Source organism: Leopardus geoffroyi, chromosome E1 (genome assembly GCF_018350155.1).
Source record: "Leopardus geoffroyi isolate Oge1 chromosome E1, O.geoffroyi_Oge1_pat1.0, whole genome shotgun sequence".
Lineage (NCBI taxonomy): Eukaryota > Metazoa > Chordata > Mammalia > Carnivora > Felidae > Leopardus > Leopardus geoffroyi.
In genome coordinates this window covers 4,254,401-4,267,775 of record NC_059330.1, presented here as the reverse complement: position 1 = coordinate 4,267,775, position 13,375 = coordinate 4,254,401, and the positions used below count along the sequence as shown (strand labels likewise).

The 13,375-nt window shown below is 53.4% G+C and overlaps 1 protein-coding gene and 1 long non-coding RNA gene across 9 annotated transcripts in view; one reads left to right on the top strand and one right to left on the bottom strand.

The window, feature by feature from the left end:
• GAS7 (growth arrest specific 7) overlaps positions 1 to 13,375 on the top strand; it is a 217,687-nt gene that overhangs the window by 116,972 nt on the left and 87,340 nt on the right. For 7 of the 8 annotated variants that reach the window (XM_045487364.1, XM_045487370.1, XM_045487371.1 and 4 more), the window contains exon 2: positions 12,581 to 12,701. In XM_045487364.1, coding sequence (XP_045343320.1) covers positions 12,581 to 12,701 — 121 coding nt within the window. Of the gene's footprint in view, positions 1 to 162; positions 467 to 12,580; positions 12,702 to 13,375 lie in introns of those variants that run through there. The other variant, XM_045487366.1, reaches the window with a different exon arrangement.
• LOC123603006 lies at positions 5,213 to 12,686 on the bottom strand. The gene is made up of 3 exons (XR_006714675.1): positions 12,579 to 12,686; positions 11,252 to 11,258; positions 5,213 to 7,391 (listed from the first exon to the last, which is right to left on the bottom strand). It is a non-coding gene; the product is annotated as an uncharacterized LOC123603006 (long non-coding RNA).

Here is a 13,375-nt window from a genome sequence, read left to right as displayed (position 1 = left end):
CAAGGCAGCGGCCGCGGCCAGGCACTCGGGCCTCCCTGTGCACCTCTCACATTCTCCGCACGGAGCTACAGAGCGGTGCGGGGTCGGTGGGGGGGGGGGGGGGGTGGGTCCCAGCCTTGGACAGCGATGTCCTCGGCTGTCGCCATCTATCTGGGACCCGTAGCAGAGTTCAGAAAGGTCGGCTGAGCTGGGTTGTTGCAAGGGTGCCCCTTGCTGACCCGTGGAGACCGTTGCCGCCTCTGTTAGCCTTCCTCTGCCTCCAGTGCCTGTGGTTCAGAACCAGCCAGGACTCTCTGGGAGCCAGCCCGCGGTCACAGGTCTTTGAGTGGAGCCACTTGGAGCGCTGTGCCACACGGTGGCTGAGATGAACCTCCTTGGTGACCACACGTGCTGCCCCTGGAGTTTTGGTGCCCGTGAACCTACACCTGGCGGCCGCCAAGCGGGACCAGCTGGATCGCAGCCACAGGTGGGCCGTCAGACCCCCACCTTTGTGCCCCAGTGGGTTCCAGCCTGCCATTTTTTAAAAAATGTTTATTTTTGAGAGAGAGAGAGACACAGAGTTGGGGAGGAGGGGAAGAGAGGGAGGGAGACACAGAATCCGAAGTAGGCTCCAGGCTCTGAGATGTCAGCACAGAGCCCGACGCGGGGCTCGAACTCACGAGCCTTGAGATCATGACCCCAGCCGAAGTCGGACGCTCAACCGACTGAGCCACCCAGGCGGCCCTAGCCTGCCATTCTTTATGGTGGCACCGACTCCCCGCGGAAGCCGGCTTGTGTCCCTGAGCATCTGGGGGCTACGGCGGTGGCCCCTGCCCTTGGATCCCCTTTCTGGGGGGCAGGCTGCTTTGCGTGAGGTATCGAGCCTGTGACTCCCTGAGCCAGCGGCTTTCAGCTCCTTTCCTCTCTTCTGAACTTCTGAAGTCCATTCTGAAGGCAACAGAATGCTTGGTAAATGTGGGTACGGGGTTTCCTGCAGGGGCAGAAGGACTTGAGAACGTGCTAGAAACAATGGCGTGAGGCCCCTGGGGTTTTTGTGCCCTAATACTAAAGGAAGGCAGGGGAGGGGGATTCAGTAGTATTTCCTTTTCTCCCCACCCTGCCATCCCCACCCCCCACCCCCCAATATCGAGTGTTGGCCAGGGGTCCTCTCCCTACCGGGAGCTGCACTGCTGGTGAATGATCGTCAAAATATCCTGCGGAAGCATCTCCCAGGGCAGGATAATGGATATCGTTACTGGTGTTAACCAGTGTGGAAAATCTAGGGTAACTTTTGAGATCCTTTGCAACTAAGAGGATTGCTAAACCCCAGCCCACCTACTTCATAGGGACATGATCAGCCCTAAAGAGGCCCAGACAGTGACTTGGAATAAAGGGGAAGAGAAGAATGAGTTCAGCCCTCCCGTATGGGTTTGAGGTTCCCGTATGGGTTTAATACAAGTTAGTGTCCTGGTTTGGGCATAAATTTTCTTTCCTTTTTTTTTTTTTTTTTTTGAAACATTTTTTTAAAAGTTTATTTTTTGAGAGAGAGAGAGAAAGTACAAGTCGGGGAGGGGCAGAGACAGGGAGAGAGAGAGGATTCCAAACAGGCTCCATGGTGTCAGCACAGAGCCTGATGTGGGTCTCAAACCCACGAACCGCGAGATCATGACCTGAGCCGAAGTCGGATGCTTAACCGACGGAACCACCCAGGCGCCCCCGGGGCATACATGCTCGTGATTTCCGATTTTTGTAAAATCACTTTAGTGGCATCTTAGATAGCACATCTTTTCCCCCCGAGTTCCGAGTAGGGTTTGGTTGAGCAAACTTTCCTTCTCTGGACCAAAAAACGTTTTGGGGAAACATGCCAGGGGGGGGTGTGGGAGGAAGGTAATATTTCATCTTGTTGGGAGGTCTCTGTCCTCTCTTGGGTATGTGCCTGACCCTTTTGCAAGCTCGCGCTGGTCATTTAAATGCCTTGAAATTTCCCTTGCGGTGGTTTTGGGCCCCGTTACGAAATGTGTTCCTCGGGTCATAGGACCCTGGTGTTGGAGGGCCGGTTTTAACACATGAGGAAACGGGGGCCCAGAGAGGCAAAGGGAACTGTGTAAATTACAACTCGCTGTCTGGGAACATGGTCTCCTTAGCCCAGGCCTGCGTGCTCTCTAGAAGCCGAGGCTTTCTGTAAGTCCAGAGGTTGGAGGTAGGACATCAGAATGGCCTGTGCTGTTTTTATCTGCCAGAGAGGGGGTAGGAGGAACGGAGGCAGCATCCCTCGAAGTGGAGAGTTGGAATAAAATGGCCTTGTTCGTTACAAGCTGGTGAGCAGAATCATTCAGGTTTTCCTGCTTAGGGGCCAGAAGTTGGAACAGTCTGCCGGGATCATGCTGCCTCGCTCGCCCTTTCTAGCTTTGAGACATCAGGGCCAGACAGATCGATCTTAGAAGTGGGGCAGAAGTTAACGGGCTTTCTTTGGGGTTTCCCAAGCCCCTCCAGGCTCCAGGGTACAGCTTCTCGTCTTATCTTGGAATTGTTCCTTTTATTTTTTATTTTTGAGAGAGAGACAGAGTGTGAGCAGGGGAAGGGTAGAGAGAGAGGGAGACACAGAATCCGAAGCAGGCTCCAGGCTCTGACCTGTCAGCACAGAGCCTGACGCGGGGCTTGAACCCACCAACTGCGAGATGAACCATGGGACCAATGCAGGGCTCGAGCTCATGAACCATGGGACCAAGACCTGAGCCGAAACCGAGAGTCGGACGCTCCACTGGCTGAGCCGCCCGGGGGCCCCATGGTGTTGTTTGGTCAGTGCGGAGATGGTTCTGAGAGATGGTGACGAGTGGGTGTCTCTTGGGTCCCTGTCATGCTGTGCAGTGTTGCTGGACGGATGGCCACCAGCAAAAAAGCACGAGCCCTCTCAGAAAGGAGGTGTTGGCTGACATCCAGGGTTCCTCGTTCCTTGCACCGTCTCCTCCAGAACCCTGTACCTCGGCCCCTCTGTCTTGTATCCGGACGGCAGGTGCAACGGTCACGGAAATGTCTTTCTCCGGTATCAGTCAAGGAAGGGCTCACACAGGAATGTGCGTAAGACCCGAATAGAAGTCACTTCCTACATGATGGATTCCTTCCTGCCCTCCACTGCTTGACCCCAGGCACTTGAGGGCCATGACTTGGCTTCTGACACAGGAGGGGCCGCCTGACTCAGCCTTGGAGTTTTGCAGGATCGTTCGCAGACTTGCCCCACTGGGGACCCCGTGTTTTCCAGCTTAGCAAGCTTTCCCGTGAGGGCTGACTTCCTGTATTCTTGCACAGACTAGATTGTAATTGTGTTAATCAAAATTCCTGGTTAACCAGATCACTCTGTTCCTTTTTAGGATCAGAAAATAGAGTGTATTGTTCTGTGTCCTCTCCCCGCCCAGTCCTGAAAAACAGGCCCAGGGAGGCACTGAGGGGCTTACGGATGGATATTCAGGGCGGCCAGGACCGTCGCCGAGTCTTTCGAAAGGATCCAGACACAAAGGATCCCCACAAAGGATCCTGGGGCGGGCTCCAGGCATGTGGCTGGCAGCTTTGTGGGTGCTGGGAGAAGGCTCTTATGGCATTGATACCTACCTCTGTTAGTGGGTACCAGTGGCACAGGTGTAAGGCTCCCTCTAGCAGCTTTGTGGATGGAGGGCAGGGATGGGTGGGGTGGGGGGATGGGATGGAAGAAGGTAGCCCGTGCAGGCAAGGGTGAGTATGACAGACACTCCACGGGGCCTGGAGCTGGGGAACCTGAGTGAGTCACCCTCCGGTCACTTGTAGATAGGATCCAGGAACGCTTCATGGGGGTGGAGGTGTGGCAGGAGTGAGTGAGAGATTCCAGCCACTGAGATGCGCATTACTGCTGCAAGCATGACCCTCCCCCCCCCCCCCCCCCATCCATTCACTCTGAGCAGTGAGGCCAGAGGAAGAGTCCTGGGGACCTTCGCATCTAAATGATGAAAGCCCGATTTGGAAAGTTCCTTTAAGGGGCTCCAGGAAGCCATGTTAAAGGTGATTTCTTTGCTTTTTTAATGTGTGTTTATTTTTGAGAGAGAAAGAGTGGGGGGAAGGGGCAGAGAGAGAAGGGGACAGATGATCCTTAGTGGGCCCTGCGATGTCAACAGTACAGAGCCTGATGCGGGGCTTGAACTCACAAACCGCGAGATCATGATCTGAGCCGACGTCGGACGCTCAACCGACTGAGTCGCCCGGGAGTCCCCAGAGGTGATTTCTTTTTTTTTTTTTTAATTTTTTTTTTAACGTTTTATTTATTTTTGAGATAGGGAGAGACAGAGCATGAACAGGGAAGGGTCAGAGAGAGGGAGACACAGAATCGGAAACAGGCTCCAGGCTCTGAGCTGTCAGCACAGAGCCCGACGCGGGGCTCGAACTCACGGACCGCGAGATCATGACCTGAACCGAAGTCGGCCGCTTAACTGACTGAGCCCCCCAGCGCCCCGAGGTGATTTCTTATAAGAGCAGTTTGAGTAGACACATGAAGAGGTCTGGCAAGGCCTTTGATGAGTGGGTCCCGTTCCCTGAGAGATGGTACACACAAAGGAGTAGAAGGAAGGAAGGCATCGTGCCAGACAATCTGGCTTCCCGAGCATGGCTTTGGCCTTGGCGATGCTTTGAGTGTGGTGCAAATCAGGACTCGGGGAAGCCTGGATTCCCACTGAGTTTTCCCTTAGCCAGCAAAGGGCTCTGATGCCACTCTGTCCTCTTTAATGGATTCTGGAGCTCAGGACTCCCTGTGGAAGCCTGTTGCCCATGGGGCCAACAAAAGGTGGCTGGAGGTCAGACTCACGACCCCTGGAACCAAGAAAGGTCTGTGGTCCCCAACGAGTCCTGCCCTTCTGTCCCATTCCTTCTGGCTGGAAACCCGTCATTCCCCAGGAAAGTGTCAAGAGCAGATCCAGATGCCGGAGGATGGGAGCCAATGGGGCAGGTTACCTGATGGCCTCGCCATCGGGACTAAGAGGAAGCAGGATGTTCTCTTGTTGGGGTGGGAAGAGAGGTTTGATTTCGTTTCTCTAGGTGCCCTCGCTTTATTTTGTCCCACTCCTAGATCTTTTCTTTTTCACTTTTTAAAAAAAAAATTTTTAATGTTTATTTTTGAGAGAGAGAGACAGACAGAGCATGAGTAGGGGAGGGGCAGAGAGAATCGAAACAGGCTCCAGGCTCCGAGCTGTCGGCACAGAGCCCGACGCGGGGCTCAAACTCACGAACTGTGAGATCACAACCTCAGCCAGAGTTGGACACTCAACCACCTGAGAGCCACCCAGGTGCCCCTAAAAGGAAGTACCTTCTGAAATGCAGTTACAGAGAACCCGAAACCAGCTTTGTTTATGCTCCTTTACTGGGGACACCCTTCACCCACTTAAGCGTTGTCAGACTTTCTCCTGATCTTTGTTGTGAAAATACATCGTCCTCCACGCGTCCGCCATCAGGCTTGTAAAATCCATGTCGCCTTCAGCAGCGCAGGACCGTCCTTCCCCGATGCACATCTATGTCTTCTTTTAGCTGAGGGATTTTTTGTTTTTTCCTTTCCCTCCTATCAACCATGGTGTATGGTTTCTTTTCTCCAGGAGCACCTAGCTCTCTACAAGTCTGCCTCTTGGCTTATTCTTCTGTCCCTCTGTTTTCATTTTTCCCCATTTCCTTTGCATACCAGGAAAAATTCTTAACATTGGCTTTGTATATAACTGACTCTTTTTTTTTTCCCTTTTTGTGCGAGATTAATTCCATATTCTGTTGCAATCCATGTGGATGTTCCTCTGTCGCTACCTCGTAAATTTCCCTGCCATTTTGTTAATTTCCTGTCTCCTTTTTATAGCCTTTGTTTCCTTTTTCCACCCGACTTGCTTTGCATTAGTTTGTCCACTTCCTACCATGTGTTGTTGTTGTTGTTGTTGTTGTTTTGGCTCTTGTATTATGGATGCTATATCTTCCTGCCTTCTATTGAGGTTGCTAAACATTTTCCTGGAATTTTCCGTCTGGATACCATATGAGGTCATGATTAGAAGACTATGCCTGTTCTGAGGCTTCTGGATACTGTTCCTCCATTTATTCTCTACAGCGAAAGAAACTGTAGTATCTTGTGTCCTCCCACCTCCCTGGACTCAGGGTTGAATAGCCGCTTCACTGGGATCCGGGAAGAGCTGGGGTTTGGGGTTTGTTACGGGTGGGGCACACACATTGCTTAGACCCCCCAGTCTGTCTACTTGGTTGGTGCAGTGGCCTCCTCCGATCTGTTTGGAACCAGTTTCAACTATGATTCCAAGTTTCCATCGCTCCATCCAATGTTCTGGGCACGGTGCTGAGACTAAAGCTAGGGACAAGATGGACGTGGCCGTGTCTTTCTGAATCTTAGTCTGTTTCTCACTGTTGTATGGTCTCCTCCTCCTTCTCCTCCTCTCCCTGGACAGGTCTCCAAATCCCTTCCTTTCAGAAGGACGGGAAGACACTGCCAGGGTCCATCTTCTCCCCATCAGCTTATAAATAAAACTACTCTCGAGGATTTCACTGTCCGGAATGCACTGATCCACTGGTAGGGGCCCCTTTCTTCCTCCCCAGCTCTTTTCTGTGAGTCGCGCTCAGACTGCATACAAAGGTCACCAGAGCTGGAGAGAGGACTACTTTTACCCGTAAGATTGCAAAGGTGCCCCCTGTTGCGGGTGCAGACCCTGGCAGCATAACTGTGGGAGCGGGTGGCCCTGCTTCACGCTTTGTCGCGACCCAAGGGCAGGGGGGAGAGCACCTTTCCTCCCGTAGCTGTCCCCAGCTTTGCGTAGGAGCCTCTCCATCCTCAACAGGTGTCCAGCAGAAAGGTCTGCAGCAGACAGGACTCTCCATTCCCCGGCCCAGCTGGGGCTTGGTCTTCTTGGCTGCAGCCCCTGTCATTGCTGCTAATTGGTGGACATCCTGTTGACCTTGCCACCAGGCCCTGGACGGCTCAGGACACACTAGTGACAAAGTGGTTCCTGGGGACCGGTGCCTCCCAGCCACTCCCAGCCACACCCGGCCGTGGCCTGGCTGCTCCTGGGTGTCCCGGCTGGCTGTGTGTCTGGGAAGAGAGAACTTGCTGGAGAGTTCTTTGTGGGGGAGCCTTCAAGCACTGCCAATCACGGCACCCGGCTCATTAGCAGTCATTGCCATGGCAACGGGTCTGCCAGAAAGTGGCTCGTTAAGCTGACAACTTGGGAGATGTTATATATAGATCTGGGTGTGGGGGGAGTGGGGGTGTGGGGCCCCGTGGATATGCCTTTCTCTGGAGTTCCTATTGCTTCTGGGCTTGGGGTGTGAGAAGACGCAGAACAGGGGGACCTTAAAACTGTCTGATCTGGCTGCTAGAGCAAATTGACAACCACCCATTACCGTCGCTTTGCTCACGTCTGCAAGAAGGTAAGAGTCAGGTGCTCCCAGAAGCCTCCTGAGGGGGGGACTGAGTCCCAGGCTGAACTTGAGGAGGGGCGGAGGCTGTGGGGGGCTGAGGGTGGGGGCTGGCACTGCCTGGAGGCTGCTGCAGAGACCAGATCAAATCTTTCTTAAAATAGTCTTATTTGAAGAAGGGTTTGGGCTAGGGGACCAAGCCTTTCTTGTACTAAGTAGCCATGCAGCTAAGCACTGTCTTTTTTTTTTTTTTTTTTTTTTTTATAAATTGCACTTATTAAAATTTTATGTTCCAAGTCTTGATGTCAGAAGTGATGTTTTCTCTCTAGTGCTTTCTCTCAAGCTGCAGACCAGCCTGTTCTGAGCTCAGTAAGCATCAGACTCACCTAGGATGCATGCGGAAAGGCTCCAGGTTGCCTTGGCGGTGGGATCAGGGCCCCGGAATCTGTGCCTTCACACGCATCCCAGGGGACCGACTGGGTGTCCCCAGGAGCATGCTTTGAGAAACGCTGCTGTAGCAGGGGTGAAGGGGGGGGTTGTTTTCAGTCTCTGGGTAACTTTGCTTGCTTGCTTTTTTTCTCCCCCCCAAGGAGGACCAGTAGCCATCGTTAAGAGGACGGTTTCCTTGGTTGCACTATTTTAAATAAGGAAACAAGGAAGTTATCCTACAGCCGGGAACGTGACGGCGTGGGTGGGGGTGATGGTATTTCTGCGCGTCTCCTGGGAAGGCATATGCTCATTTGGAGACTGTGAGACGGGCAGGAGAAGCGGGTCTGAATTGTGTCCGTGACGGGAGCTGGGGGGTCAGGTGGTCCAGGTGAACAAACAGCTGCCCGTGGCTAGCTGGGGAGAGATGGGCTGAGGGTAGCCTGGAGGCAGGTAGCTGGACAGAAGTCTCCAGGACAAAGCTAGTGTCTTAAAGTTTGCTTTAACCATTTGATCAGCTGTGCGGCGTTGGATGGGTTTTTTAATTCTCTCAGTCTCTGATTCCTCATTTTGAAATGGGAAACAATTTGTACCTAGTGGCAAGTTTAAATTGTAAAAACTAGAAATAAGGGCATAAAGCATCTGGCCCAGTCCTTGGAGCACTGTAAACATTCGGTGCATGATGAAAGTCATTACCGATGGACGGAAATGGGATCTGAGCTCCTGTGTTTCTTGAGTACCGGCTAGATTAGGGCTCTAAAGTCATCTAGAAGCCTCTTGATACTCTATAGGAAATAGAGTGAGGGGGTATATGCACAAACGATTCCATGGTGCGGGGGAGGGGAGCAGAAGATCCATAGCTTCCTTCAGATTCTCTGAGGATGGTTTTCCATATACATTTGAGCAGGTTGTTGACTGAACAAAGGGACAAAAGGGAGGCTGCAATCCAGCCTTGCGCTCAGAGGGATGGCCCATCTGGAGGAGGAGGCAGCATTTTATAATTTCCACAAAGCCGTGCTGTGCCTCAGGTTAAGAATTTCTGAGTTGGAGGAAATCGCTTTCACCTCCGATCTTGTTCATTGTAGGTAGGGCCCCAACCCCCGGGCCTGTGTCACTTCCTCTGCTGGTTCCTATTCCCATGGGAAGGGAGCTGCCGGGAGGGAAGGGGAGAAGCCACAGGACTAGCAAAAGGAAGGAAAGGATTTAACTTGAAGGAAACGAATTAGAAGAAGCAGCTTGAGAGAGACCATAATTATTGGGTAGTTCCTTGCACTGCATCTGTCTGGATGGCTGTGGGGCGGCTCTCCCAGGAGGCCCGTCCCTCCATGGCCATGAGCGACGAGGTAATGTGGGTGGTTCCGGCCTCTTCGACCAGGGCCTGTAGGTGGGCAGTCCGACTTCTCCCTCCTCCACAGCTTGACAATGGTTTTTTTTTTTAAGTTGTGAAATACACCTAAGAAAGTGTATCATGGCTGGTATTTATACACCCATAGCATTGTGCGACCATCACCTCTGTCTGCTTCCAGAACATTTGCATCACCCCAAAAAAGAAACCCTGTACCCATCCTCCCCCCTTCCCTCCCGAGCCCCTGGCAACTGCTAATCTGCCTCCTGTTTCTATAGATTTCTCTATTCTGGGCATTTCATATAAATGGAAGCGGGCAGTATGCGGCCTTTTGTGTCTCTAGCTTACGGCACGTAGCTTGGTTTCCGGGTTCCTCCGTGCTGGAGCGTGTATCAGCACCTCGTTCCTTTTGATGGCGGGTATTTCTTTGTTTGGAGGCACCCCATTTTGTTGACCCCCGCTCATCCGTTGACGGACCCTTGGGTGGTTTCTGCCTTCTGGCTGTTGTAGACCGTGCTGCTGTGAATACGGATTTACGGTAAGCGTTGGGTGCCATCTTCAATTCTCCTGGGTACGTACCCAGTTGCGTCCGTGTCTTTTGACTCCCGATGTGGTTCAGGAGAGCGGGACTGTGGCTGCCCCGGTGGGTGGGGGCAGAGCACAGGGAGGTGACAGGCAGAGTGGGCAGCCATGGCCGTGCTGGAGGGGGATAGGAGACAGACACCCTTTGCTATGTTGGCCCATTTTGGAAATAGGCTGAAGCTGGCCCTTCCTGGCTCAGAATCAGAGGTCCTCCCCGACAGGTGTCCTCTGTAGGGTCCAGGCAGGGAGAATCCTGCGTTTCCTAGATGGGTGAGACCTCAAGGCAGTCAGGGTACCTCTGTGGTCATCAGTGTCCTGTAATGGAAGCCAAGGCTTAGTCTGATCCCACAGAGTTAGATAAATACCCTAGAGTCATTCTTTTTTTTTTTTTTTTTAAACGTTTATTTATTTTTAAGGGAAGGGGAGGGGCAGAGAGAGGCAGACAGAGGATCCAGAGCGGGCTCTGCACTGACAGGAGTGAATCCGATGCAGGGCTGGAACTCACGGCCCGCGAGATCATGACATTGAGCCAAACTCAGACACTTGACCTATTGAGCCACCCAGGTGGCCCCTAGAGTCATTCTGAAGACGAAAAGCACCGTGTAGCCATGGACACGGGACAGGTGTCGTTGTTTGCTGTGTCACAGGTAGGCCATGGAGGGTCAGAAGTTCCCTTCACTCCCTCAACCGCCCCCCCCCCCGCCCAAGGAGCTAGCGGTCTGCTCACCACCCGGCCTCTGTGTTCGTCACCCTCTTAACACGTTAGCCTCCCCAGCGGGTGGGTCTTTGCCCTTTGAATTGCACAGTCTTGGACACAGAGGTCTGGGGAGGAGCGACAGTTAATGGTGACATTGTTTCAGACGTGGTAGAGTGCTAGGCTGGACTGTGGGCCCCTGAACTTCACATCCAGGGGGCAGAGGCTGCGTGAAACCGGGTCTCACTGGGCTCTTAAACGCGTCCCTCCTGCCGGGAACCCTCAGCTACGAGGCATCTTGGTGACAGGGACTCTCCTAGGTGCTGAGTGTGTTATCGTTCACGTCCATGGCACCTTCCGCAGCAGGGCTCCTGTCTTCCCCCTCGGTTTTGTGGATGTACAGATAAAAGCAGTTGGCTGAGTCACTTCCCCAAGTCATGTGGCTGCTCAGGGGCTGAGTCAGGATTGAGCCCCAGGCCGGAGGGCCGTTTCCCCTTTGCTTCTGGGTCCCTCTCTCCTCTGTACCCTATTTCTGGCCGTGTCCGTCTCTGACCCTTGCTTAATACCCTTTAACAATTGCCCATTTCCTCCCCGGGGCTGCTAGGAGAAGCACCAAATATGGCCTTCCCTTCTTGGATGCTCTAAGACACCTGACTCCACAGAAGCAGCCTGCCGTCTTACCCCCTGGGTTCTAGAATATTCCTCTCTTACGTGAAGCCTCATAACCTCCTCATTCCTGTAATGCTCCCAGCTCCACTCAGCCAAGATGCACATCTCCTGTATGTGGGATATTTTATCCACACACACGTGTGCACCTGCACACTGGACTTCTCATAAGACTGTTTGCTGTGTGTGTGTTTTGACCACCTGCCGATGTGGGAGGAGCCAAAGCAGGTGTCTGGAGGTCCAGGTAAACGTGATCAGGTGTTGGGATTCTGGACATGCCCTGCTGGGGAGGAAGCTGCCTGGCCGCTGTCCGGCACCCGGTGCTGGGACACCTGTCCATACTGAATCAAAGACGTACTGTGGGTTAAAAGCCGTGGAGACGGAAGTTGGCCATGGGGAGGCCGTGTTTACTCAGGGTCCCGGGAGCATCTAGGATTGACCGGGTCCCTGCTGAGGGCGTGCAGGGCACTTGTACGCAGTTTGCAGCCTTAAGAAAATACAGGAGCAGGAGAGCCAAGGAACCATGTGTCTGCACTGCTTGCTTTGTTTTTCTTTTTTAATGTTTATTTATTTTTGAGAGAGAGAGAGAGAGAGAGAGAGAGAGAGAGAGAGAGAGAGACAGAGCATGCGCACAGGAGGGGCAGACACAGAGGGAGACACAGAATCCGAAGCAGGCTCCAGGCTCCGAGCTGTCAGCACAGAGCCCGACGCGGGGCCTCGAACTCACAAACTGTGAAATCATGACCTGAGCCGAAGTCGGGTGCTTAACCGACAGAGCCACGCAGGCTCCCCTCTCTAATTTTTATTCTTATTTATTTAAAAAAAATTTTTTTAAACGTTTATTTATTTTTGAGAGAGACACAGAGAGGGTAAGCAGGGGAGGGGCAGAGAGAGAGAGGGAGACACAGAATCGGAAGTAGGTTCCGGGCTCTGAGCTGTCAGCACAGAGCCTGACGTGGGGCTCGAACTCATGAACCGCGAGATCATGACCTGAGCCAAAGTCAGACACTGAACTGACTGAGCCACCCAGGCACACCTCTCCAATCTTTATTTTTAAGAACACTGCTCCCCCTGGTCAAAAGAGTTAAACCACCGTAAGCACACGTGAGCAAAAAAGGGAGTCGCGTTTTGGCCTGTGAGCCCGGTTCTCTCCAGATCTCCCCCAAAGAGATTTGGACGCAGGACCAGAAAAGCCCCCCTTTGCCCTCCATCCGTTCTCGGCGTTGTCTGAGAAGCTTTTGCATCGCGCTCTGCTGAGACTTGCGTTAATTACTTCTGGTAGGTTCACACAGGCGGCCTCCGGGCCTCGTCTGCTGCTGTCCTCGGGGGTCCCGAGGCGCTCTGGCTTCAGGTTCTGCAGCCGGGGGTGTACAGAGTGATGGGGCCCCAGAGTAAGCACAGGTGCAGGCCCTGTGAGCGCTTGACCCCGACAGCCCCCCGTGCCCACGGTGTGTGACCTTTTCTCTCCTCTTCCACAGAAACCTGGAATGGTCCCCCCACCGCCGGGAGAGGAAAGCCAGATCATCCTCCTTCCGCCTGGCTGGCAGAGTTACTTGTCTCCTCAGGGTCGGCGTTACTATGTCAACACGACCACCAATGGTGAGTCCCGCTCTGGGGGGGCGGGGGGACCTTGCACCAGCCTCCCTCGGGGTTTCTGTCCTCCTCTGGCGTGTACCGACCGATGCTCAGACTGTTTCTTCGGAAGCCTGCCTCCGGGGCTGTGGGGGACTCTTGCTTTCCCCATGGTGCTGGTTGGTGGGGGTCCGTGCCAGATGGGGAGGGCCGCCCTTCAGGGTTGGGGGTCGTCTCTGGAAACTCACAGCCACCCCCAGCATCTCCATCGAACCCAGTCTCATGGTCTGGGGCCAGTTCCCAAAGCGGGACCTCGGAAGGTTCTCAGGTCAACATCTGGTTTAAGCCGAGTAAGCCAGGTTTAGCTACTGTAGGATCCTCTGGGAGTGTGGCCTGTGCTAATAAGACGGAAGCTTCCACACAGAGGTTGCCGGTGTGGGGTTTCCCTAATTTGACTGCAACATCTTCCCCAAAGTATCCCACTGGCTCGCGTTTCTTGGGATGCTCATTGGGAAATTCTGGGGTTACTTGCGAATTATTTTTTTCTAATAGAGGACACGGGTCCCATGTGCAGTTCTGAGCTGAGTTAGGACCACACCTCCTTGCACTCGGTTGTTGTGGACTTCCTGGGCCTCACGGTGACTCCAGGACCCCCCAGCATGCGGGCTATAGATTGGGGCTTGCAAGAAGGCTAGGGAAAG